Genomic DNA, 27108 nt, shown 5'->3' with positions numbered 1-27108 from the left:
TTATGTATATGAGTGACTTGTCTTCAGGCACACCAGAAGAGGGCATCAGATCCCATTACAGATGGTTGTGAGCAACTATGTGGTTGCTGGGAATTGAACTCAGAACCTCTGGAAGAGCAGCCACTGCTCCTAACTGTTGAGCCATTTCTCCAGCCCCAGCTTCCCTCTCTTTAATTAGTTTTTTTTTTTTTAAATCCTTTTTTCATTTAGTCTTACATTGTCTCTTTAAATGACAAAAGATGTAAGGCATTTTCAGAAAAACAAACCCTGGGGGTTAGCAGAATGTCAGGCGTGGTGACCTGAGTTCAGTCCTGGAGCCTCAAGGTGGAAGGAGAAAGCTGACTCCCACGACTTGTCCTCTGATCTCCATATATCTGCCAGGGCACACACCTTCATCCACCCCCAAATTAATAAATAAATATAAAAAAATGTATAAAAGAAAAAAAACATTTTTAAGCACTAATATAAACCTACAATTTGGGAGAAAGAATATATAATGGAAAACAGACCTCCATATAAAATGGAGCTAACCTGCAGTTTCGTAATTGAGTACTTTGCAAAGAAGATTACCTACTCAAACCCCTTTGATACTGTAATCATAGACAGTATATGTTGAGTTTCCCCTTCTATTCCCAAAGTCTACTGTATTCTTTGTTTTACTTGATAACAGTTGTTTAGTGACATTCCTGACATATATGCAGTGTCCCAGGCTAATAGGCATTCCCACAATGTCCATCACACTTTTAAAAGTTGAGACACTTTGTGTTAAAATGACTGTTTTGAATCAGATTGCAGTATTGGTTCACTGTTTCAATATGGTGTTAAGTTGTAAGAAGAAAGCAGAGGGGCAGCTTGATTGGAAGAATTTGCAATAGGTACTGCTTAATGTGTGGGGCTTACAAAGGGAGGAGTGTTGATCTGCTCAATAGCCACTGACTCCCCAGAGTTAGGCAGGAGCTCAGCAAAAACCACAGTGTATTCATTCCTCTTTATCATACTCTCAGTGTTGGTGAGAAATCTTGTTTCTGCTACATGACTTATTAAAAGCAAATTTACAAAGTGCTTGATGCATATAGCTATGTCTTTATGAAGGTTTTTGCTTTTTTTTTTTTTTTTTTAAGGGCTGGAGGTATAGCTCAACAGTAGAATGTTACCTGGCATGTGCAAGACCTTAGGTTCAATCCCCTATCCTAAAATAAATAAATAAATAAATAAATAAATAAATAAATAAATAAATGCGGAAACCGGGCGTTGGTGGTGCACGCCTTTAATCCCAGCACTCGGGAGGCAGGCGGATCTCTCTAAGTTCAAGGCCAGCCTGGTCTCCAGAGCGAGTGCCAGGATAGGCTCCAAAGCTACACAGAGAAGCCTTGTCTCAAAAAACCAATAATAAATAAATAAATAAATAAATAAATAAATAAATAAGAATGTGTTTTGAACATTCAGATAGCATTGACTTCTTTTGAGTTACTCAGACTTGACCACACTGAGTTTTTCAGTCTTTGAAGTGATTTTGCGCTAATGAACTATGTTTTTTGTTAGGGATGAGTTGCATATTTGGTGCAGCATTTTAACCAAATCCTTCATAGTGGTGGAGATTTGTCAGGTAGTTAGAGGCTTCTGCCTCTTTATTCCATGTCCAATTTCTGGGCTGTGCAGAATGAACTGTGGCTTCTTGTTGTTTGGTGATGCAGAAGAGCACTTGACTCTGATCGTGCATTGACTAAGGCTGTGTACTGCAGTTAACTTGGCGCTTTTGGGGGGTGAGGTGTATAGTGCAGCTTTAAGACAGGTGGAGCTTAACATTTTTTAAAAAAACTTTTATTTATAGGGATTTAGAGATGAGCCGTATGTTGAAGAACTTGTGGATGAACCGTTTCTGGATTTGGGAAAGTCTTTACAGTTCCAACAAAAGGAAATGGACACCAGCTCAGAAGCCTGGGAAATGCATGAATTTCTGAGCCCTCCACTGGAGGGAGGGGGCGAGGAAAGAGAGATGCTTGTTGATGAGGAATATGAGCTCTATCAAGATCACCTCCGGGCCATGGAGTTACACCCACCACCACCACACATTCAGGAGGCCACACATGCACCTTCCAGGCAGGAACTCCAGGCTGGCACACAGTGGCTGCCTGCTAACCTCTCAGGAGGGGAAGCACCCGAGTGTCATGATGCAGAGTCCATGAGGAGTGTATATTCCCAGGAGATGCAGCAGTATAGCTACAGCGCTGCAGACATGGTATGGCTTTGCTACACAGCCCCTGTCTCCTCCCCGCTCTGGCCTTCCCTTACTCATGTTACTTCCACAGATAAAGCAGAAACACCACGGGCACTTCACAGTTAGCATAGCTTACAAGATGCACTGCCAGGAGTGCAGCTGTGCGCATGAGGTCATCCTTTTCATATCACATCTGTAAGCTGTGGTTACCTTGCCGGTTGAGTGCTTTTTCCTATGCTTTGTGTGTGTGTGTGTGTGTGTGTGTGTGTGTGTGTGTGTGTGTGTGTGTGTGTGTGTGTGTGTGTGTGTGACATTTTTTCTTCTGATTTTTCAGTTCAATAAAGAGTTCTTTTAGTCATTAAGATTTTCTTTTAAATTTCCTTAGGAAAATGTGGCTGTGTGTTTCTTGTAAAGTATATTTGTATACTCAGGGTAAATCAAGGCAAAATCAACACAAACTGTATTATTGTTTATATCTTTGCTGTTCATAGCATTCTCCCTGCTTATATGTGATGCATCAGTAGTGTATGCCAGAGAATTATGTTCAGATTTAAGACTCTGCCTATTTACAACTTGGCAGGGAGCATTACCTTTTAATAGGTTTATCCTTACTATTAAATTACCAGTAAACTTGATTTTTAAATAAAATTATACTTAATTAGTTGCCTGTTGAATTTTTTAATGTATTTTAAAATTTGTTTATTTTCTGGCCTGAATTAATTTTCAGACAAATGAAAAGAAAGTTACTATGGTTGGTATTTTTATTTATTCATTCAAGTTTGGTTTTAGTTTTATTACGATTATAGATATTTTTCCTGCATGTGTGCATGTGTACCATGCCCATGAATGATACCTGGAGAGGCTAGAACAGGATTTCAGATCCCCTGGAACTGGAGTTGCAGATGCTTGTGAGCTGCCATGTGGACTCTGGAAATCAAACCAGGATCGTCTGCAAGATTAGCAAGTGCTCTTAACCACTGAGCAACCTTGCCTGTCCTAGAGAGTTATCTTTTAAAGGTATGCTCACATACAGGCCCCTGCTCCTTGAGCTCAGTCTGATCCCTTTCTGTGTGATGAGCAAAGCAAGTGGAGGTTGGGCCTTCTCCCTTGCCATCCTTGGACATTTCTTCTCTTTCACTCCTACAAATCCTGTGGGTCCCTCTGCTGGGCAAGGTGCTATCCGAGCTGTATTGATGAATCCTCAAGATTCCCCCCAGCAGAAGGTTCTGGGCAGCCTACCAGGGAACAGATGTTTTCAATTTGTAAATGATCTTGGATATGGGAATTAGTGACACAGAATTGCCTGGTGTACTCTAGAGACAATGGCTTTCACTCTTTGCCAGCCCTCCCATGGATCCTAAGTGCTCAGTTTCACACTGAATATTCACTTATATAAGCGTACTACAATCAGAGGCTACTGAACATGTGCACACATTCTTGCTGTGGCTGCTTTTTCCCATAAAAAAATTTTTATTCATCTAAATAAAAGACAATTTGAAATATTGCACCAGTTTTCAATTTGCTACTTAAACTTTTAAGGTGAGAGGTGAAATATAAAAAAAAAAAAAAAGATATTCAGAATATTTACTCACTACATCTAGTCAAACATTCATATCTTAAAGTTGTATGAGGCTAATTTTTGCATATATGTACCTTTAGTTATAATCTCATTCAAATTATTTCAGTGCATATTTAGTGCCCTTATCTCTGTTCACAGAAATCCCTTTCAGATCCTTCAACACTTTCCCAAGTACGTCATTTTCATTTTTTTCTAGCTCTTTTGTGAGATACAGCAGTTCTTTTATTTATACTTTTCAGTTTGCTTTTGGCTGCTGTCACAAAACACACTGACTAAAATCAGCCTAGGGCAGAAAAGGTTTGCTTCAGCTTATACTTCCAGGTCACAGTCCATCATTGAGGGAAGTCGAGGCAGGAACTCAAGACAGAACTGAAGCAGAAATACTTAATTGCTTGTTGGCTTGCCCTTCGTCTCATAATCAGCCCAGGCCCATCTGACTAGAGAGTTGAGGGCTTAGATCTTAGACTTCAAGAGAGAGAGTGCACTGGGAATGGCACCAGGCTTTGAAACCTCAAAGCTCTCCCCCAGAAAGGCCATATGCCCTAAACCTACCTGAACAGCACTACCAAAAGGGGATCAAATATTCAGCCAGCTGAGCCATTGGGACATCCTCATTGAAACCAGCACAGTGCCTGACATCCATCTTGTTTCCCTCACTAATTCAGTCATTCTTGCTTGTTATGACCACTTTCTTATATAAGAAGAGTAACTTAGACCTCCAAATAAAATTCAGCCCAAAGAGACTGGTCCATTTTCACGCATAAACTGTTAAGGCTGTGAATTAAAATAGCCAAATATGTGTTCATAGTATTTATACTTAACCGTTTGTATTTCAAAATCTGCAAGCTGTTAAAGTTAAATTTTTCTTCTCACATTGAATTATATGATTTAATGTTATAGGACATATTGATGAAGATTGTTTCAGCTCAAATATATTCTAAACAACTATCACTTGATTTTATTCAAAATACTGTATCTTCTTACTTGGCATTAATTCCCTTCTTCAGTGATGGCCGGGTAGGCATGGTCTTTATTTGCTTCTCAGTACTGATTGACCTCAGAAATCATAACTTACTCATGAAACCCATGATCCAGTTTAGGTTGAGTGTCCCTGATCTGAAGTGCTTGGTACCAGAAGTGGTATAGATTTTTGGAGAATTTGCATTATGTAATGAAATATGTTAGGAGTGAAAACTAAGTCCAAAACCAGAATTTGTTTGTCTCATATGTACTTTTATAACCTGAAATTTATAAATACTTCACATAAAAATAAAAATATTTTTACAGTATTTTTAGTGGCCTATATTCTGTCATATGAAGTCACATGATGGAATTTCCTACCTGTGTAATGTTGGTACTTACAAATTTCAGATTTAGGATTAAACTAAGGTATTTAACCTATACATTATAATCCCTGAGAGGATTTAAAACTGTATTCATATATATATATTAATATATATATATATATATATATATATATATATATGCATGTAGTTGCCAGCACCTATTTAGGGCCTGCCCTCAAGAGTGTAGAGGAACATTGCTGCTTCTGACTTTGTAAGGCTGTAATTGTGGTATACAAATAATACCCAAGAAGTTCAAATGTCCATCCTCCACCACCCACATATTCTTATTTTAGTTAAAAGGTGAGCCATGAAAGTTTCTGGATCTCCACCCTACCCCCCCCAAAAAAAATTGTGTTAATGTCTGTATTTGATACTTTTGGGGCATATAGTTTCATAGCATTAAATACAGTTACACTCTTGTGTGGCCACTGTCTATCCATTCCAGGATCCCATTTTCCTACACAGAAACACAGACCAATGAACAAGAAGTGTGCTCACCTTACCCCTTGCTCGTTCCCTGGCACTAAAAGAAATTCTGTCTTCTGTTTAAGAATTGACTACTTCATAGAAGGGAAGTTGTGAACATCATGTCTGGCTTGTTTTACTTAGCATAAGCTCTTCAAGGTTCATTCCTGTTGCAGTGTATGTCAGACATCCTCATCAAGGTAGAATAATTCACCCTGCATGTCTCAGTGGGAAATCTTTTCTTCTGCCCCTCTCGGGTCAGACCTAGGAGAATATCATTTAAAGTGAGAGAAGACGTTAGCAGAGAACAAGAAAAGGTTTCTCTGGGTAGAGCAAATAGGTTTGTCTAGGAAACACAAATGAACTTTTAGGGGACCATCCTGAGATTGTGTCAGTGTTTATTTCTTTGGGTGTCACAGGTGCTGCATCATCAGGCATGTGGGCATGCATATTAGGCCTACTGTTATTTCTGGGAGTAGGCCCAGCTGCCCTGATATGTGACAGCTTGTTTTCCACAAGTGGCTTTTTGCCATCTTCCCCTGCGCCCCACCTTTGCATTTTTTCAGGCAGGGTCTTACTGTGTAGATCAAGCTATCATCAGCCTGGAAATCAAGTTGCCTCTGGCTCTCAGATGCTTAGCTCATAGGCAAGTGTCACTGGACAGCCAAAGCTGCTGCTTTCAGTCATGTGAGGAAAGTTCTAAGAAGGGCTTCTTTTTGCATCTTCAAAATATGTCATCTCTTTAGCTTAAAGTCATCTTTGTAGCAACCCATAGTTTCAGAGAATGTTCTCACATGTGCCACATTTGGCTTTCCACGTATGTGTTGGGTACTGAACCCGGGTCCTCTATAAGAGCTGTGAGTGCTTTGAGCTACCAAGCCATGACCAGGACCAGCAGATTGTTCTTCAGTGACAGGGTCCTGAGAAAGAGGACCATGGGATCAGAAGATAATGCCAGAAGATAGAGGATGTAGAAAGTCTGTGACTTTTTGTAAAAGCTGAGAGGTCTTGTACAAGCTGTATCTTAGGCCAAACTATTTATTACTAAGTATGGCACTGTACATACTATTTCTAGGTGGGAAATGGGACAGAGAAAGCAGTCTGCCACACAATGGGACTAAGTCAGCAGGAAGCTAATTAGACAGTGTTGCACAAGGGCAACACAGTGTTATCTCAAGAGCATTATAAATTGAGCACATAGCAATTTTGGGACTGATAATCAGAGCCAAATATGGTAGGTTGATGGGGTTCTTGGGATCTGAAGCCATAGTTCCCCCAAGGTCCTGGCCTCAGGCCATTACCAGCTTTGCCAATCATATTCTTGGTTTTAGAGAAGGAACTTTCTTCTCTATACATCAGGGCCTCAGGGAAAGCCTAGGTTGATCAGTATAGCCCTCAATAGAGCCATGTCTCCAGACCTCCACCCTTATTGTTCATGGATAATATTGCTATAAATATTGGTGTATAAATACCTGTTCAAGTGTTGTTTTCAGTTCTCTTAGGTTGCCAGCCTAAATCATAATTGGAAATCCCAAAGGATCCTGGTGTTTATTTGAGAATGACAGCATTACTGTGGGAATACACAGGTCACAGTGACCAGTAAGCATTTTCAAGGACTCTAAGGCAGGTTTTTGAGAGAAATTATAGTTAGTCATACAGCAGGAGTTGGCCCAGCTAATTAATGGAAATGCTTATTGGGCAAGTATTCTGTCAGAAGTGCCCTGTCTGAATTATTGCAGAGCTAACAAATGCTAAACATTGTAAATGAAATCTACATGTTTGTGGGGCATGGAAAGCATGGGTGTGAATGGAAGTGACCCTTAGGAATGTGTTGGGAATAGTTGATCGTGGTGAGACGGGGTATGTGGGCCAGGTGCTTGTAATCCCATCATTCGGGAGGTGGAGGCAGGAGGATCCGGAGTTCAGGATCAGCCTTTGCTGCATAGTAAATTTGACATTAGGCTGAGTGAGACCCTGACTTACAAACCAACAGAAAAGAAAGACCTTGAAAAGGACCTTTGGGCAAGCATGGATCTGAGTTCTTTTTCATCCTCTGGTTGTGACCTCATGTTGATGTCATCAGGTGGGTCAGGGTTTGTTTTTGTCAGAGCAGTTGTACCATGAAATGTTCAGTGTCCTGCTTCTCGGCATCCTTGTTAATGCTGGTTTGCCTGAGTTTTTGAAATTTGTGTTTGTAAGTAGCAAGTGTGTGCTACTGTATGGTTTGAGATGGTGTCTTGCCAATAACCCAGTGGGAGAGGAGAGGATAGACACCCAACAGAAAAACCTATAGGAGAGAGGGTTACTTTGGCTCATGTTTTTGAGTTGATTTCTACCTGTTTATTATATCATAGCAAGGTAGGCACAAGGGTGAGGACAGTTCTTGTTGGCGGGAATGTGTGGGAGAGGCTTGTTCAGTGGTGGTGTGAACAGGTAACAGAAAACACAGGCTGGAGCCAGAGGTGACTGGAGTCCTCAGAGGCTCCTCCCTAGGGACCAGCTGCTGTCAGCCAGGCCCTGCCTCCTTAAGGTTTCACAGTCTTCAGACTATCACCACACGCACTTAAAATACCCCGGTAGGGACATTTCAGGTTTAAAAAGCACTCTGGCTGGCTATGAGTTCTAGATTCTCTTGCCCTAGATTTCTTTGAGTGTTGGGATGTAGAGCTGAGATTACAGACATGCACCACCACATGTACCTCATTATGGCTTTGATTTGAATTTCGTTAATTAGTGATTAGTAACGTGAAGCATCTTTCTATGTGCTCATTGACCCAATATGTTCCATGGAAAACTTACATTGCAACCAACTGCCTGTTTTTTAAGTCTTGTTTTTTGGTTTTTTGTTTTTGTTTTTGTTTTTTTGTTGGAGGGTTGTTTTTTGTTTGTTTGGCTTTAGGATTCTTTACCAGACAATATATTTATTTTTTTCTCTATTTATAAAAAAAATAGCCTAATTCCAATTTTCTGAAGCTCTAACCATTCAGATTTGCTTTATTGAGAGTTGGAGAGATATTTTAGCAGCCAAGGACACTGGTTGCTCTTCTACAGAACCCCAGATCAGTCTCAGTACCTACCAGGTAGGTACCAAGGGACACAGATAAACATGCAGGCAAACACCCAAACACATAAAATAAAACAAAGTTCAAGTCTGCTTTACTGAAATCCAGATTTGGAGTGATTTTTCTTGCTTTCCAATTACTATTAACAGAATTGCCACTGACAGGATGAAATATCCCACTCAGCCAAAAATATTGCAAAATGTTTTCCTTTGTAAGTACTGCCTTCTATTTCCTCCTGTCCCTTCTCTGAGAAGTCCTGTCAGACAGGTAGTCACTCTGTGCTTACTTCTCACCCCCATGGAATACTTGAGTTGTGTGGTGCATCGTTGGCTCCACTGGATAGCTGACATTGTGTCCTCTGTGACCATGAGTTGTTTTGTTTGGGAAAGCTGGTGGGAATTAGCCTAGCAGTTCAACAGCATGCCTTCTTAACACGGAAGTCTATTACAATTCTATAGAAAGTGGAAAATTTAAACTTATTATTTTTACTTTGAGCCATCAAAATCTCCAACCATAAAAACCAGTAGTACTCTGCATGGTGGTGCACTTTTGTAATTCCAGCAGTCAGGAGTTGGAGGCAGGAGGATCACAAATTGAGGCTAGCCAGTCTTATAGAGCTGGACTCTGAATGCAAAAAGTAAAACCAAACATTTTTTTAATGCTATTCTCTTAAATTAGTTAAATATACTTATTTGGTGAACATAAACCTTTAATTCATGCTCATAGAAATTTATGACAATTTATGTTCTATATATAAGACTGAGCTGCTATAACAAACATAGCATTTACTGGGGTGGCTTATTAATATTGAAGTTTATGTATTACTCTCTGGAGGCTGAGAGGACTGAGGCCTGGGTGTCAGTATGCTTAGGAAGGTCTTGATTTAGAATTCATAAGTGGAAGTTTCTGTAAGGGGTTATCTAGAAATCTCTCATTTGGCCTTTTCATTCAAGTCCTTTTTTTCCCCATAATTTCTTGACTTTCGTGACCAGATCACCTTGCTGGAGGCCTGCTTCTTCACATCTCTACTTGGGAACTGTGGAGGCAGACAAATCCTATTTCCATCCTTGCAGAGCCCTAAAATTAAAGTGCATTAAGATAGATCAACAAGAGAAAAAGCATACATACTTACTTCACAGGTTTATACAGCATGGGAGGACTCAAAGAAGCTATTGAGTCAGGTACTCAGATATGCAATTGCCAAGACATAAGTTGTGGAAGGGTGACTTAGTGTTAGGGAGAGGCTTAAGGTTTCCAGTTGTGCTTGAAGAGGAAGATGTTGCTTTCCCTTTTTGTTTAGGAAGGAAGTCTTTCACAGAGGGATTTCGATTCTGTCTTCTCGTAAGAAACAGCTGGAAGGTCAAAGTGATCCTTCCGTACCTGCTGTGTTGCAGTTTAGAGTCTGTATTTCACTGTATAAATTTTTGAACACTTTGATTTAACATAAGACTTTAGGAAGGCACAAGTGTTTTAACATTCCAAAGAGTATAACTTAAAAAAAAAAAAGAAAAAATATGTAACAGGCATGCTCATAAAGGGAAGACAGGAAAGGCCACTAAGTCATCAGTGCTTCCCAACCTGTAAATTCTATTTTGGACCAATCCACATGACAGGCATCTGGTATATTCCAGCTGTTGGAAGGCTGAGAGAAAGAGTTCAAGGCCAGCCTGGGCTGCTCAGTGAGACCCTGTCTGACAAAACAATAATTATAGCAACAAAACAAGAATGCTAGGGAAGCAGAACAAAGGCTGAGAGAGAGCAATGGCTTGATTGATAGCCAGGCCTTTTATTTGTCTGCTGTGGAATATGCTCATTTATATCCATTTGTTAATACTTAGAAAACTCTTACTAAATAAAGATCCAGGTGTCCCTGTCCGGGTTCATGCAGCACTCTTGGTAACTCATGACAGAATAACTCTCTGGGGAGTGTGGTGTGTGCAGCAGCTTGCAGCCGCAGTTTTCCATGTATCATTTTCTGGTTTGAACAACACAGTGTTTTCATTGCTTCTTATCATGCTGAATTTCTGGTTTTCTTCCTTTTAAGATGAATGAAACGTTCGGCCTTGATTCCCGGCCACGCCTACCTTCCTCTGAAGGAAATGGCCAGCACAGCAGATTTGATGACATGCAGCATCTTCATTCACTGACAAACAACAGCCTGGATTTAGGTTTGTGGGCTTCATTTCTAATACACACAAGTTAGATTACCTGCAGCCCTTGTGCTTTGCTGTATATATAATGTATTATATTGTCACATTTACATTCTTCATGCTGTTTTAATTTCTTGAAATTAAAACATAATTACATCATTTCCCCTTTCCTTTTTCTCCCTCCAATCCCTTACATGTCCTCATTATGATTTTTTGATTTTAAAACTGTTTATCTCTTTAGGCTGAGATTTCGACTTTATTTTGCTTTCTGTGTACTGAGAAGGCTGCATAGTCGCCACATTCCACTTTGCATACCAGCACAGATTGGAAGGGAGACTTCTCCCTTACATGAGCTATGTCTCTACTAATATATGTTAAAGTCTCCAGTGCTATTAAGTGGAATTGCTAGCTCATGGGATGGGGCTGTTAAATATTGATAAAGAGGTGCATATTTTAAACATTTATGAAGCATTTTCTTCACCATAAACTATAGTTGATTCTAGTACATTAATAACTTAGGTTCCATTAAAGAGTTCTGAAGTATTATACCTCTCTTTGCCGCCCTAGAATAGCCACTTTCATATACTTTTGAAGGCTCAACTTTAAAAGATTTTTTTTAATTGATCCTACAGTGAAGTGTTGGCTGTTGATATACTGTTGAGATCGTGGGTGAGAATGTTCTGTCTTCGCCCCAGGACTCAGAGCTGTTCAGGATCTGTGCTGTCTTTCACTGTTAGACTTTGCTTGGGGAGAAGCCCTCTGCGATGACGTTTCATGTATCAGACACGTAGGGGAGACAGCTTCAGAAAGGGGTAACAGTTTTGTGTGAGGTTACAAGCATGTTCAGTGGCATCTACAGAATGGAGCACTGATGGCAGGCACAGAGAGCCATGCAGTGATGATGAGGTTAGCCCCGGGTTGACCAGAGCAGGCAGTCACTATAGAACCCTATGACTAGATGAATGTGTGCACCTTTACACACTCATAGCTGGGAGGAAAATAGAGCTTTTATCCTTCCCTACCTATAGGAAATCTACTTCTTAAAGTTCACTCCATTTCTGTGCTTCTTTGATTAATGAGTAATTACTTGTTCATGGTGTATGACAAAAATAAACAGACCACACTGGCCCAGTCACTGCTGTTATAGGTGTCTTGACACTGCTTGGAGCTATATTATCTGTTGTGGCCTGTCTTGGGGCATGTCTCAGCCCCAAGCCATGGTAGCCATGAGGTTCAGCCCGAGTCGGGGAGCATGGACTTGGAAACTCCTAGCAACCCAGCGGTGATAAAGACCAAACACAGGCATCTTGTCATCTTTAGAGAGCTCTTAGTTCCATGCTGCAAAACTAGAGTCTTTTCTTTATTCAGCATCTTCCTGGTGTAAGAACCCCGGAAAGCTCAGGCCTCTGGAGTCTCAGACCAGGACTGCGGTCACCCCAATCACCAGGTGGATTTGAAAGCTTGATGCAAACTGCATGAGGCTTTATTGTTGTTTAACAAGCTAACCCCATGTTAGCTCGGGTCTTTCACCCACCCGCCATGGCAGATGGCTAAAAAAGACAGCTCGAACCGGCTGCATAGAGATCTTGTAGGGCAGTGTAAGGGGAGTGTCTAGGGGTACGCACAGGCTCAGGATTGGTGTGCCTCCAGGCTTGGAGGGCTTGCCCTGTGTTGATTGGCCAACTGATTGTTATGTCCCATAGGCCCTCCCAGGGTGGTTGCTATGCACTGCGCGTCATTGCTGTGCACTTGTCCGTAAAGCACACCCAGAGCCGTAAAGCATAGCACCACCAGCTAACTTCTGATTGGTTCCTTGCCACAAGGCAGGCATCTGACTTTCTAGTGACTAGGACAAGGTCAGACAAGCACATGTTCAGCTGTTATGGCTGCCGAAATGGGGAGCTGGTCCCTTCACTGGCTGTTTTCTAACCATGCTTCCAAAGCCACGAAGCCGTATCTGTCTCCTTCAGTTAACTCCTCTCAGCTAGGTCGCTCCTAACTCTCTCTCTGTCCTCACTTGTTACACACCTAGCCCTCGGCCCAAGTGCAGGCCTATTCAAATGTTTAGTCCTGTAGAGATGCAAACTACAGGACATTCTCCGCTGAAGCCATGTCATTTAATAGCAGATTAGGTCACATTTGAAATACAATTGTAGGCAGGAGCTCCTATGAGCTCCTGTTTACTGAAACCGGAGGATGGACCTTAAGACATTCCTTAATGGAACTCTCCTGGTCCCCAACAATTATCCATCCTCCCCTCTGTCCCTCCCTCCGTCCCTTCCTTCCTTCCCTCCCTCTCTCCCTCTCTTCTTCCCTCCTTCCCAATCCTATCTAGTTTATTACCATTAGATCAAATCCTCCAACTATATTTCTGCATGATTCTGCATGAAAACAAACTTTCCCCCACAGGTTTGGGGCCTTTATTTCAAAAGCTCTATACCATTTAGTATGATTCTTCTTTTTTACTACTGTATATTAATTATACATGCTAGGTTGTATTATATTTTCAAAAAGAAGTATAATATATTTTCGTCATTCACCTACATTGCTCTCCTGTCCCACTCTCACTCCAGTTGATCCTCTTTCTGTTTTCAACTGTTCCCTTTCTACTTTCATGACGTTTTTTTCCTCAGTGACCCACTGAGATTCATTAGGGTTTCTTCCAGAAACATGGGTGGGCCATTATTTATAGGAACATGGACATTCCTTTCCCATAAATCATTATCAATAGTTTCACAGAGGGGAGTGGGGGAATACCAATCAATTTTGAAAGGCCCTAGGTAGTTATTCTTGACAATATCATTTGGGGATTGTTGCTAAAGTGATGTATCTTGGACTTGTCCCGGCTCAGAAACCATTCATAAGCACATTCATCAGAGTATGCTGTAACAGGCGTGACTAGATTGCTGCTCACCATGCTGGCCTAAGAAGATACTGATGTAAGCTAGTATACATCCCAGCAGCATATGTACTGAGCTGATCCCATTCTTATTTGCATTTTTCTCTTGAGAGTTTTGCTCAGCAAACAGCAGGCCCTATTTGAATACCAGGCTCCTCTGTCCTAAGCTAGTGATCTGCCCATAGCTTCTCCAAGACCCTCTTTCCTCAGTTGTAAAAATCAGATTAGATTTGAGAGTCTTGGAAGCCTGTTCAAATCTGTAGCTCACTGTCCATTCCATCAGTAACAAGCCTTCTTAGATTTATAGGACAAGTATTTATTGATAACCTGTGTGTAATGGGATATTCATGATCCTGTGGTTAACAGGAAATAGTGACTTTGGGCTTCAGATGTGACTCAGTAGTAGTAGAGCCCATAATGGTTTCCACACCAACATAAACAGCAGCAAAAGACATACCCACAAAATGTTGTTTAACTTATCCTCATTCTCCATGAAAAGCAAACTTGTCAATGAGCATGTTTCACACTGAAAGACAAGAAGATGAATTCCAAATGAGCAGTACAATAATGTATCAATGTTCCAAGATGCCAGGAAAGAAATAGCTCCTTTTCCATCTTGCTGCCCCTCCAGAAGGATTTCTGTCTTCTGTGTCCATTTTTAGACCAGTCTGGAGGGGCGAGGCCTGTCACTGGCTCTGTTACCACATTGTGTATAGAAGTAGTATTTGTCAAGTGAAAAGGCAGCATGCCACTTGTGTGTGGCTATTCAGTGCATCAACTTGTTTCTGTTGCTGAGTTATGCAACCACCCATTTTCTCTGCTTAAGCTCTTTTGCTTTTTCTCTATGCCATTCTGTTCTTGCACCTCACCATGTATAAAGGTTTGGAAAAATTTCCCCATTCCTCTTCTATAAGCATTAACTTCCAGGGGCCTTTTTTAGCCTCCCTGTTTTTATAACCTTTGTGCCCATTACAGCCTTTGCCTAACAACTGTGTAAGTCTCCAGGACATGATCTGTTTTATGGGCTGGTTGGTTCTGTGAGCACGTGGTGAACAGCTTTATAAAGTATGTGACAAACACCATGAGAGGTGAGAAATGGGCATTTGTGTGCTGGCAAAGGGCCAGAGAGGTGGCAGTGGGAAGAGGGTCTGTGGAGCAGGCATGAGAAGTTGTAACTAACCTGCATGAACTTGCACAGCAGAGCAGTGACTGTGTGGGAAGTTGCTTTGCAAGTTGAATGTTCAATACACTTACAGCTGTTGCCTGGGTCCTGTTCCACCTCTGCTTTCCCACCCATTGAATTGAGGTGCACAGGCAACACCTGGAGCTACCGGGCACCTAGATATGAGGTCCCAGCAGTTGGCAGGTGACTCAGTTGACAGGGAAGGCAGCTGAGTGTGATAATTCTATTTGCCCCCTCGCTGCTGCACTGCCAATTGATTAGACCTGTCTCTGTAGTCTCTGGGTAAGATCAACAGCAACAGGAGTGGTCGTTTCCTAGGCAGGTTGTTGAAGGTGAGGTGTGGGTGGTGTTCATAGGAAAAGATCGTGCAGCATCCGTGACTCAGGTTAGTTCTAGTTTTCTGGGGAGTCGGGTCTTTAAACATGATAAAGACACAGATTCAAGGATGGCATTGGTGTAAAATGCCTCATGTTCTCACAAACATGAGGACAGACTGGCTGAGAGTGTATATTGGGTCCTAGGTGTACTCTGGTGATGAATAATGGTAGTGTGGGTATAGACCTCTTAATGGGCCAAGGCCTCCTCAGTTTGTCTTGTTATTCTTTTATTGAGCAAACAAAAAGAGAATGCAGATGGCATTCTGGACTGTCTTACACACTTTAGGAAAATGGATGGATGTTTTAGGAAAATTGTGGATGTTTTTACTATTTTGTTTTTTGAGGGGCCTACCACCCAGCTTCCAAATAAATTCACGGATGGTTATTCTCAGTTATGAATGCCCAGCTTTAGCTTGGCTTGTTTCTTGCCAGTTTTACTTAAGCTAGTCCATCTACCTTTCCCCTCTCATCTGTTATTTTTCTTATTTTGGTATCTTACTTTCCTTCTTAGTCCATGGGTGCTGGGTGGCTGGGTGGCTGGGTGGCTGGGTGGCTAGGTGGCTGGGTGGCTGGGTGGCTGGGTGGCTGGGTGGCTGGGTGGCTGGGTGGCTGGGTGGCTGGTGGCTGGCTGGGTGGCTGGCCCCTGATATTCTCTTCTCTGTTTTCTTGCTCCTCTCTTCTTCCTTCCTCCTTCTAGTTAGTTATATTCTGCCTGCCAGCCTCACCTTTTGCTATTAGCCGTTCCCCTCTTTATTAGGACCTTCAGGTGTTTTAGACGGGCAAAGAATCCTAGCTTCACAGAGTTAAACAAATGCAGCATAAACAAAAGTCACACACCTTAAAATAATATTCCACAACATTTACCCCTTTTTGTTTAAGTAAAAAGAAATGTTTTAACTTTAGCATAATAAAACTATATACAACAAAATCAGTTATTAAGTAAGAATTAATTTACAATATTCTGTCCATTTGTAATTGGCATATTTAGGGAAAATAATACATTATCTGTCCTATATTAGTGAATTCAAAAGTTTTATACCTAACTTTCTATCATATCTAAATTCAACTGAAACTATATCTATCTAGTCTTCAACTCTATCAAAGGCACCAGAAGGATATAATATTATTTAACTAAACAAAAAATGCAATGCGCCGGGTGTTGGTGGCGCACACTTTTAATCCCAGCACCCGGGAGGCAGAGGCAGGCCAATCTCTGTGAGTTCGAGGCCAGCCTGGTCTCCAGAGCGAGTGCCAAGATAGGCTCCAAAGGTACACAGAGAAACCCTGTCTCTAAAAACAAAAAACAAAACAAAACAAAAAGTTCAATGCAAACAACTTCCAACAACTCTAGAAATGATACAAACATCTACCTGGACAGTCATCTGAAGTTCCTCTGCAACATTGGGGCATCTATCTTCAGCCTACAGGCCCATGGTATCAGGAAGCTTTTTCAATGAAGCAGGAAATTTGAAAGACCGTCCCACCTATATTGGCAGTTTGACAGTCACTTTCCTCTGTCCTGCACAATGTCTGGCAGTTTCTTCTATGAAGCAGGAATTTTGAAGGATTATCCCACCTTTGTTTTGGCAAAATTCAGCAGTCACTTTCCTGTGGGTCCTGCATGTCCAGTTTATACAGCACATAGTCAAGCAGTCAAGGCAAAAGCAGTTTCTTGCCCAAATGGCTAACCCTGTCACAATGAAAGCACACTCCATAAGGAGTTTCTTCGACACCCATCATCTTTGAAGTAATTTGGTGCTGCCAGGAGCAGATGTGTCTCATTGTCAAGAAAAATCTTAGGTTAACAAAACCTTTTAAATGCCATATTCTGTAGGCCTTTGAAAGGTTTGAGGACTATCCATCTAAACTATATTTCTATAGGATCTGGAAAACATACCTAATATATCTACAAATTTGATTGTTCTAACTACTGACCTGTGCTTCCTGATTATTCTTAATAGTTCATAATAATAGCTTTCAAAAGCTAGAATTTTACCTTACATTTTTAAATGAACTGCCTAGGTACAATACCTTTAGCAAAAGCAGAAACATATGTTGTAACAAAAATAACCTTAAATTGGTATCAATATACAAAAATCCTTTAAATATGAGTAGAAACATATATAATATGTTGTAACACAAATTATTGTCAGGTAGTAGTGGTGCATGACTTTAATCCCAGCACTTGGGAGGCAGAGGCAGGTGGATCTCTGTGAGTTCAAAACCAGCCTGAACTACAAGAGCTAGTTCCAGGACAGCCTCCAAAGCTACACAGGCAAACCCTGTCTCAAAAAACAAAACAAATTACCTTAAATGTGTCTCAGTATACAAAAGTCCTTTAAATAAGAGTAAAAATATACCTATAGTGTAACAAAATTGACTTTGAATTTGTATCCAGATTCCCAAATCCATGCTAGTGCAAAATATCTCAGATTAACAGTGTTTTTTTTTAATCCTATATTCCCCTAAATTATAACAACCATCAATGACCCACAAAATAACCAGAGACCAACCACACCCCCTTTTCTCTCAGGAATGTGGGCACTCTCCTCTACATACTGCTCCCTGTTGGCTGTGGGCAAAGACATCCCCAGGGGTCCCCGAGAAAAATTTGAGATAATGTCCAAGTCCTAGGAAGCACAGTCATAACCTTTGTTGGTAGATATCACCTGTGAAGAATCAGGAGGTCTTCCTTAATAGAACCAGATTCATATCAACCTGGAATAAATCCACAGACTCTTGTTTCCTGTAGAAACAAAAGCAAAACAGCTTCTCCAAAGCATTTTTGATTCCCATTTGACAAATAATTTTTTGACTTTTTACGTTAAGGAATTCTTAAAATATTTAGGCTGGTTTATTTCTACTGTCCTGCTTTCAATTCCAGGTCACTTAGCAGCTGTCCTTTGCTTTTCAGCAATCAAAAAATTCAAAATCAACACAATAGTATACAGGATCCAGATACCCTGTGTATTTCCTATCTCTACATGGCTTATTCTTTTTTATTACTTTTACTCTTTCTTTAAAGACTTTATTTTTCTTCTTTTTTAAAAATTAGAAACAAGCTTCTTTTACATGTCAATCTCAGTTCCCTCTCCCTCCCCTTCTTCCCTGTACCCCAGGGACACTCTATCCCAACCCTTTTTAGCTCCCCATCGAGGGTGAGGCGTTCCATGGGGGATCTTAAAAGTCTATCATATCATTTGGAGCAGGGCCTAGACCCTCCCCAGTGTGTAAAGACTTTATTTTTTAAAACTCTTTATTTCTTTCCATGACTGTCCATACCCCTTTTCTTTTTTAAGCCTAAATACATTGTAAAACACACTGGAACCTGTTTAGAGGATTTTCGGACTGGATCTCTTTTACTGCATATCTTTTCGCCTTTTCTGACCACAGGAGCAAACTTTAAACTACTAAGCTACACATTAAAATAATATTCCCCAACAAAGGGGAGGTCCCTATGTTGGATTCCAGAGCAGACATGCAAAGTAGTCCTGAGTCTGGAATAAAGGTCTCCATTAAATACGAGAATATCAGGAGGCTGAGGCACAGGCACAGTAGGGAGTCATTGGCATAGCCTGCCTGAAGACTAGGGTGTGACATGGAGAAAAATGGGAAAATATTTGGACCCTAGCCCTAACAGCCTAGTTCAGGATGAGAGATAGGGTTGACATTGGCTTCCTGTTGTCTCTTTAAGAGTTCTGCAGCACAGTGAGGATAGTAGGGGCTACAAGGCAGAGCTAGGCAGGCAGACCAGGCAGGTTGTGTTTTGGTTTCAAAACTCGCCTACTTCTGGCTCCCATCTTTCTGTATGACATGTTGCTGAGTAGTGGTGCTTTTAGTTTGGGTGGCAAATCAAAATGCTCGTTGACTTCCATCCTTTTCAAATCAAGCTGCTTCCTCATGCTGTCTCCTATGCCTTGCACAGATGCAGCCTTGAACAATGTTCCTACCACTCTCCTGATTCCTGGCTACATGTCTGAAATCACCATGTCTTTCTGTACCACGAATTGGTTGCTTTTCTTTTCTAGAAGGTAGGCCTTCTGCACATTAGTCCAGGTGCTCTTTCCATCTTCACCACTAGAATGCTAGCTCCATGCAGCAAGAGCTTAGTTGGTTTTGTGTACTTCATTCTCTTCCATTTCGGGCAAGTAGTGGATGCTCCACGTGTGAGGGAATATTTGAAATCCACAACTGCCTGTAAGGTCTCAACCACTTATAAATCCTCCTCACATTTTGTACACATTAAGTCTTTTTAAAAAATATACTGTCTTGCTTAACTTCCGAAAGAAATCTTTGAGAAAACAAGTGTACAAATAACTTTAACAAATTCTTTTTCATATTTATTTGTGTGTGTGCTCACTCATGCTTGTTCACCAGGAGTCAGAGGCAGTACTTTCTGTCATGAGATGCAGGTTCCATGAATTGAACTCAGCTTGCCAGACTTGGTGGCAAGCAACGTCCTACTAAGCCATGGGCTCTAATAATAATCTTGATGAAAATCTGTATCATGTTTCATATCACTTCAATAAATGCTGCATTATTTATTGTTATGCAGCCCTATAAAGTAGCATTCCAGCTCCTTACATATTTGTGAGCTTTCACCTAATACCTCATAATTTATAGTATTTCACGTTTTCTTAAGAATACAAATTTCAGAGAAGAGTATCATATGGGGAGATTGTTTCAATTTATACTTCCTGGGTCTATGAGACTGTGTGTGTGTGTGTGTGTGTGTGTGTGTGTGTGTGTGTGTGTGTCCCACTGGTCTTAAGGAAAGCTCCTGGTACAGCAAATCAAGCTCTTCCCTGGATAGCAAAGTTCCCCACAGCTAGACCTTCCTAGGTTTCCCATCTCCTGCTTGACTCTGCACAGAAAGATTCATAGACAGCTCTTCAACCATGCTGCTTTTCAGTCTGTAATTACTCTGCTTTCTGGAAAGTAGCCCATGTGGCCCCAAACTATGGAGCTGAGAATTACCTTGACCTCCTGATTCCCCTGCCTCCCTTCCTGAGTGCTGGGATTATTGGTATGCACCCCACAGCTGGTGGCGCTAGGGATCAAAGCCAGGGCTTCATGCTTGCCAGGCAGCCATTCTTCCAACAGAGCTACATCCCAAGCCCCATAAGAAGTCTGCCTCCAGCTGGAGTCCAAAGCTGTTACTCTTCCCTCTTACTAATGTGCCTCAAGGTTATGGGTCCTTCTAAATAGAAACCCAAGTTTCTGGATAAGAGGCTGGGCTGGGGCTGGGGAGATGGTTCCCAGATAAAGTGCTTGCTGTGCTAGTGTGCAGATCAAGGTTCTGATCCTCAGAACCTAGCAAAAGCCAGGTAGGTGTGTCAGCACCTTTGATTCCAGCGCTTAGGAAACAGAGACAGTGAGGCCTCAGAAGCTGTGCAGCCAGACTAACTGTAGCAGTGAGCACTAGGTTCAGAAAGAGACCCAGCCTGTGTAAGGAAGGTAGAGAGTGATCAAGAAAAACACCGCATCAACCTCACGGCTCCACACTCGGACATACAGAGCATCCACAAGCGTGAACATGTACACATGCATGCACACACACAAATACATATGCAAAGTAAGCAACATAGATGATAATAAAGGAGGGACAGACACATGCACACAAACATAGCAGTAAGATGGTTAACTGGGTGAAAGCACTTGCCATTTAATCCTGAAAACCTGAGTTTAAGTCAAAGCTCAAGTAAAACACTAGATGCATTGGCATGCCTTTGTAATCCCAGTATTCCTATGCTGAGGTGGGAGGCAGAGAGAGGAGAATTGCCTGGAAACTCATGCAGCTACAGGAACATAAAGACCTCCCACAGGATGGAGTAGAGAGCCCATTCCTGAAAGTTGGCCTCTGACTGCCACATCTACCCATACATGCATAAGTGAATTAAAATAACAATAGGAACTTGACTTTAAAAAGATAAACATTTAAATTATGGAAATGTATATACTTTAGTGGCCAGATATACAAAATTGGGCCAGCAGGATGGCTCGGCAGTAAAGGCACTTGCTTCGAAGTCTGATGACCTAAGAAAATCAAGTCCTAAAGATTGTCTTCTGACCTACACATGCACTATGCCATGTGTGCACCCTCCTTGCACACATATGCACAAAATGACAATTAGCAGCTCCTTACCTGCAGTTTGCCTTTCTAATAATGCCTTTTCTTTCTTGCAGTTATCTGTAAAATACAACAAGTCAGCAGATATAAAAGAATTCTGAAATTTCTAAACTAAGCCTTTCCAATTGTAAGAATTCTTACTTAGTATGAAGTCATGGGGTCATCTTGTTTAAATGAATAAATACCAGAATACCCATGACCGGAATGGCCTAGGGTGAGAAAGGAAGACTTTGCAGTATGATTGGAAAATGTAAGGGAGTTCTTTTGATAGAGTAATAGTATTGATAAAGTGAGGACACACTGGAGAGGTACCTTCCTCTGGGCAGCCGCATCTCCTTCCTGGCTTCATTTTTCAGTGGTGCTTTCCACCATCTGGCATTAAGACTTTCACTTGTGTACTTTAATGTCATCCATCTCCTAACTGGAAGGGTCAGACCTATAGTGGGCATCCTTAACAATGTGTTGAATTACTGTGAGTTGGTTTCCTATCATCTGGATTCTACAGGCATGATGATTCCCAGTGATACCCAAGGTCCTGGCATGCTCGTCGATCTTCCAGCTGTTGCACAAAGAAGAGAGCAAGAAGATTTGCCTTTGTACCGACTCCCCAGCGCCCGGGTTGTCCCCAAGCCTTCATCACACATGGGAATGGTGTCTTCAAGATACGCGAATGCTGCATGGTATGGTGTCCTCCCTCTGCATGTTCATTTTTATTCTTTTAAAAAAACTTATTTTATACAGTGTAGTGTATTTGCTATTTATTATCATTAAGATGTCACATAAAGTATTATTATGTTTCATTATGTCATTTTCTTACATAATGGACTTTGTCCTTTATTCTTATTTCCTACCCTGCAGACCCTCCCCTGTATTCCCTGTCCCCTATAGCTGGTTCCTGGTTTGGCTTCTGTTTCTAAAAAAAATTTGAAATTTTAGTGTAACATTTAGAAAATACAGGACATTATGGCTAAATCTGTATTAGATAATTACTATTAAAAGTTCACATAGTTCTTTAAATTAGGCTACAAATAGAATTTTATATTTTTATTCACAAAATGGATTGCATACAGTATTTGCTTAGAGAATGACATGCTAGAGTTTCTGTTAACAGGCCAGCAAGTGGGCTTGAGGACAAAGGAATGTGTAGACTTAAGCATTGGAGAATCTGTAGGGAGTAGTGACTAATGACAGTTTGTAAGACTCATGGTTCTAGAATAGGAAGCTAGATAGTAGGACATTAATTCTTTGACAAGATAAAGGCCTACACACAGCTTAGCAGGAAAGTTATCAGGTTATTTGGGGACATGTCGAGGACTGAAATAACCCTAAATCCACAAAGTGAATGGAATCCATGGGATCTATCAATCTGGGATTAATGTGTATTCTGACGTGTGTGATTGAGAACATGGTCAAGTACAGATGAAGATCCCAGAAGGACCATCCAGGGAAACTCAGGCAGTGAAAAGTATGTGAGCCCCACAAGATGCTCTAGGCCTGGCTGGAGAGAGGAAGTAGAGGTAGGGGAGAAAACGTAAAGAAGTTGCTGAATTGCAAACCAGGAGCTACAGAGAAGCCAAAGACAAGGCCAAGAGAAACATTTTCATGGGACTCCTTAAGCACAGAGCAGCTTTGTTTGCCTGGGTTTTGGTGTTGGGTGCAAATTAAACAGTGAGCTGAGAATGGAACATAAAGGTCAGAAGTTGAACATGGCAGGAACAGGGCAATGTTGAGACATTTGACCAGGCAAAGAGACTAATAAATGCATATTGTGCAGATAGTTCAAGGCAAAGAGGGTGCACGTGCACACACACACACACACACACACACACACACACACACCTCACACATATTATATATGATAATATCATGTACATATAAATATATAAATGCAGGTGCGGGGCAGCATGTAGAGGGAAGCATAGGAATAAATCAGCAATAGTTTCTTTTCCTAGAGACATACCTTAGAGTGGAAGGGTTGAGAACATATTTTATGTGGTCTAATCATGTGTCAGTGAAGCACCCTTGGTTGTTTTAGTTTGTTTTGTACTTAGTGTAGCTAGTTGAGTCTGATACATGTGGAGTGTTTTCTCTAAACTGTAACTTGTTAACTGAAGAAATGGAAGAGTTCTAAACACAGGTCAAGCCCATTTCTTTTACACAGAGAGGAGTCAACATGGTGTGTATTGCTTAATTGTCCCAGCCTCACCCAGGGAAGATGCATTCTGCTATCATGGCTTTTCCTCTTCAAGTGAGCACTGAGGCAGGCGGAGGCAGAGGCAGGCATGGGCCTTTAAGCTCCAACTACCCTTTGTCTCTGGAGATCAGACTTGTATTTCAATGCTGGTTTTGGGTTTTCTGTCAGAGATTGAGAAAGTGTTTACATTTCAGCAGAGTTCAGAGGAGTTCCTGTGAACTGTGTTTGCTCTTTTTTTCCAATCGCAAACGGCAAGACAGGCATGAGGCCCACAGTTAACTATGTACTCCACTGGGGAGCCTTCCTGAGTAGGCACAGGTTCTTCAGAAAGATGGTCTTGATACTCAATGGCATTTTAGAGTTTCTTCTTGTTATTAATTTCGGGTCTGACTCTACAGAGGTTGTCTGTATTCACATGTGCCTAAGGTAAGCCTCTAGTAGCTGTGATGTTCTGTACACTTTGCATTCACATTAATGCAGCTTCTTACCTTCAGGAGTAGGTCTCTTATCAAGAGGTTGTATGCATATCAAATGTGGAGATGTCTTAAGCCAGGACATTCCTGGGGACACAGAGACTGCAGAGGGAACCCAGGTAGACTGACCCTAATTCTTCCCATTTTCTAAGGTCACGTGAGAGCCCATCTTCAGAACTAAGCGGGTTTTAGCCTTTCTACCATTACTGGATACATTTAGGTATCCACAGTGTGTGGATGGCAGAGATGGTCAGACTAACAGGGGTCCATACTGCCATAGGTACTGTTCATGTCTTCCTTTTCTGGCTTATGGTTATGTGAGGCTGAGAGGGTTTCCCTTCTGCCTGTGTTTCCTCACTGTAAAGTAGGTAGTTCTACAGGTTGAATAAAAATGTATGTAAAGATGTATTGTATAATCAACTCTGTCAGTAAAGCTGGAGAAAATACACAGAACAAGTTGGTACAGTGCCTTGTCCATGTGATGTTTAATTCAAAGGAGGCGGTGATGGAAATGGCAATGTATTGATTGATTCATGGCCTCAGGAGTCTTTATGAATTTTTAATAAAATATTCGATTGTAGCATTTTGTTGTTGTTGTTATTTTAAAATTATGGTAGGATCAAATCATAGTAAATTAAGCAAGGTTTCAGAGCCTGAAGATTAACTTGAGGTGAAAGACCTGTATTTGGAATTTAAAAGGAAAATGGACAAATCCTGATGATAATCTGAAGAAAGGTAAACTTACTGCTGGCAGGAAGGAGGAGTAGTTCAGCCACTGTGGAGATCAGGTTGGCAACTTCTTAAAAAAAAAAAAAAAAATCTGCCGCGTTATCTCTACCAGTACACCAGTCTTGGGTGTTTGCACAGTGGATTCTAAGCCAGCACACTGCAGAGACACTTGTACACCTATGTCTACTGCTGCACTGCTCCTACTAGCTAAGTTATGGAGTCAGCCTTGGTACCCAGCAGCAGAGAAGTGGGTGAGGAAAATGTGGGGAATACATACAACAGAATTCTTATCAGCCATAATGAATAGTGAAGTTATGTCATTGGCAGGAAATTTGATGCAACTAGAGTTATTAAGTGAATCAATTAATATATATTTTCTCTTTTATATGGTTCCTGGATTTTATATTGACACATCAAATTACATATCTATATATCACTTGAAAGTAGAAGTCTAATTGTGTAGTGAAACAGGGGGAACTAACCATATTGGGTAAGAAAGGGTAAGATAGGGAAGGGAAGCATAAAGGAAATATGCTCAATTTATAATATACACTTGTATGAAGATATCAGCAGATAGCATAATACCTTGCATATCAAATATATGCAATGAAATTTTTTAAAATTGGAAATGCACTGACAAGTTGGCCCCGCAGGTGAAAGGTACCTGCCAAACTAAGGACTTGAATTCAATACTATGACACACCTGATGAAAGTAGAGACTCAACTTCCACAACTTGTCCCCTGACCCTCATACACACATTGTGGCACACATGCATTCATCTCGACAGCCTCTTCAACAAATGGTACTAGGGAACTAGGTATCTAAAAGTAACAGAATGAAATGCAATCCCTATTTCACCCCACACCAAATAGATAATAGATAAATCTATTAATGTATCAAAAACTGTGATGTAAAGCCAGAAATGAAAACTGCCCAATGAAAACATTCACAGAACTCTTCCAGCTGTATGCATAGGCAAGGGCTTTATGAAAAGGGCTTCAATGGTAAAGGTGAAACCCTAAGAATTCACAAATAATACTGCATGAAATTTAAAGTCTGTACAGAAAAGGAAGCATTCAGCAGAGGGAAGAGGCAACAACCAGTTGGAAGGATAGCTTTGCCAATTCTTTATCATAGAGGAATCTTGAACCTATAAAGAACTCCAAAAATTCGAATAGATGGAATATATATTTCTCAGTGGAAGAGATAGGCTATTGAATAAGCACTTGAAAATATGTTCTTCAATATTCTTCACCATGAGAAAATTTCAAAGTAAAATAACATTGAGAGTCTGTCTCATCCAGTCAGCACATCTATCATGAAGAAAAATATGAAAATTCTGGTGAAGATGTGGGAAAAGAGGAACCCTTGTACTCTGTGGTGGGAATTTAATCTGGTCCAGCAACTGTGGAAGTCAGTATGGAGGTTCCAGAGAAAAAACAAAATCAGAACTACAGTATGTCGCAGCTAGTGTGTATGTCTTCTGTTCTGAGTCAGCATACCACAGAGATGTTTGCACATCCTTGTTCATTGTGGTACTATTCCTGGCAGCTAACTTACAGAGCTAGCCTAAGGGTCCAACAAGAGCAGAACTGGTAAGTGAAATGTGACACAAACACACAGGGATTTTGTTCAGCTGTAAAGAAAAAAAGTCATGACATTTGCAGGAAAATAGATGAACTAGAGATTTTGTGCAAAGTGAAATAGACTCAAAAGATGAGTATTGCATGTTTTCTCTCTCACGTGGAGCTTGGGTTTAGATTGATGTGTTTGTCTACATTTCATTGTGTGCATCACACACACACACACACACACACACACACACACACACACACACACACCAAACTAGGAGGATGACTGTGAAGGGCGGTAGAGATCCAAAGTGAGGGGAAGGGACCCAGAACAGGATAAAAGTATAAGAGGGGTGAAAGCTGCTGGAGGAGCTGTTCACGTATGTGTGTAGGACCACTAAGAGGGTGCTAGGGAGGGTGGAAGGGAGGTAAATAAGAGCAAAGCATACTGACATGTGTGACAATGTCACTATGAAATCCACTACTGTATATGGTAACTAGAAAATATTAATGAAAGCAATCAGAAAAAAAATTAAAATTTCCTCAGTGTTTTAAGTATATTTGTGCAAATTTATATCTCAGTATATATAATAAAAGTATTTGCCTTATTCTGTTGGGCTCTAATTCAGATGGAATGGTATTTACAGTCATGGTAAAGTTACTTTATTTGTTCAGTTGTGCAGCCCTTTTGACATTCTGAAACTTACTATTTAGCATGGAAACCTTCACAA

At 41.0% G+C, this 27108-nt stretch overlaps 1 protein-coding gene across 1 annotated transcript in view; it reads left to right on the top strand.

Annotated features, from left to right (window-relative positions):
- Patj (PATJ crumbs cell polarity complex component) overlaps positions 1–27108 on the top strand; it is a 320448-nt gene that overhangs the window by 97986 nt on the left and 195354 nt on the right. The window contains exons 21-23 of the mRNA XM_027400463.2: positions 1832–2239; positions 10715–10838; positions 21915–22089. Of these exons, the coding sequence (XP_027256264.1) occupies positions 1832–2239; positions 10715–10838; positions 21915–22089 (707 nt within the window). The remainder of the gene's footprint in view (positions 1–1831; positions 2240–10714; positions 10839–21914; positions 22090–27108) is intronic.

Source organism: Cricetulus griseus, chromosome 2 (assembly GCF_003668045.3).
Source record: "Cricetulus griseus strain 17A/GY chromosome 2, alternate assembly CriGri-PICRH-1.0, whole genome shotgun sequence".
Lineage (NCBI taxonomy): Eukaryota > Metazoa > Chordata > Mammalia > Rodentia > Cricetidae > Cricetulus > Cricetulus griseus.
The sequence above is the reverse complement of the archived record's forward strand: the minus strand, read 5'-3'. Positions and strand labels throughout refer to the sequence as shown.